The 283-nt window shown below is 76.7% G+C and overlaps 1 protein-coding gene across 2 annotated transcripts in view; it reads left to right on the plus strand.

The window, feature by feature from the left end:
* The first annotated feature begins 109 nt into the window (after positions 1–109).
* Positions 110–283, plus strand: part of NOP58 (NOP58 ribonucleoprotein) — a 25,494-nt gene continuing 25,320 nt past the window's right edge. For both annotated transcript variants that reach the window (XM_010564930.1, XM_010564938.1), the window contains exon 1: positions 110–233. In XM_010564930.1, the coding sequence (XP_010563232.1) occupies positions 189–233 (45 nt within the window). In that variant the 5' untranslated portion in view covers positions 110–188. The remainder of the gene's footprint in view (positions 234–283) is intronic.

Consider the following 283-nt stretch of genomic DNA (forward strand, 5'->3'; position numbering starts at 1 on the left):
CGCCCGCCACGTGGCTCGCGAGAGCGCGCGGGGAAGGCGGCCCCCGCCGCTTCCCCCTCCGCTGCGCTCACTTCCGACTGCCGCTCCTTCCCCTTCCGGCGCGCGCGTGTGCTTGACCGGGGGTCCCGTCCGCTGGCGCACGTGGCCGCGTCCCCCGCCCCATCCCGGGCTCCGCCGCCGCCGCCGCCATGTTGGTGCTGTTCGAGACCGCCGCTGGCTACGCCATCTTCAAGGTGAGGTGTGGAGGGCCGGCCGGGTGCGGTGCCTCTCGGCGGCCGTGGCA

This window comes from Haliaeetus leucocephalus, unplaced genomic scaffold, assembly GCF_000737465.1.
Source record: "Haliaeetus leucocephalus isolate CR32 unplaced genomic scaffold, Haliaeetus_leucocephalus-4.0 Scaffold1, whole genome shotgun sequence".
Lineage (NCBI taxonomy): Eukaryota > Metazoa > Chordata > Aves > Accipitriformes > Accipitridae > Haliaeetus > Haliaeetus leucocephalus.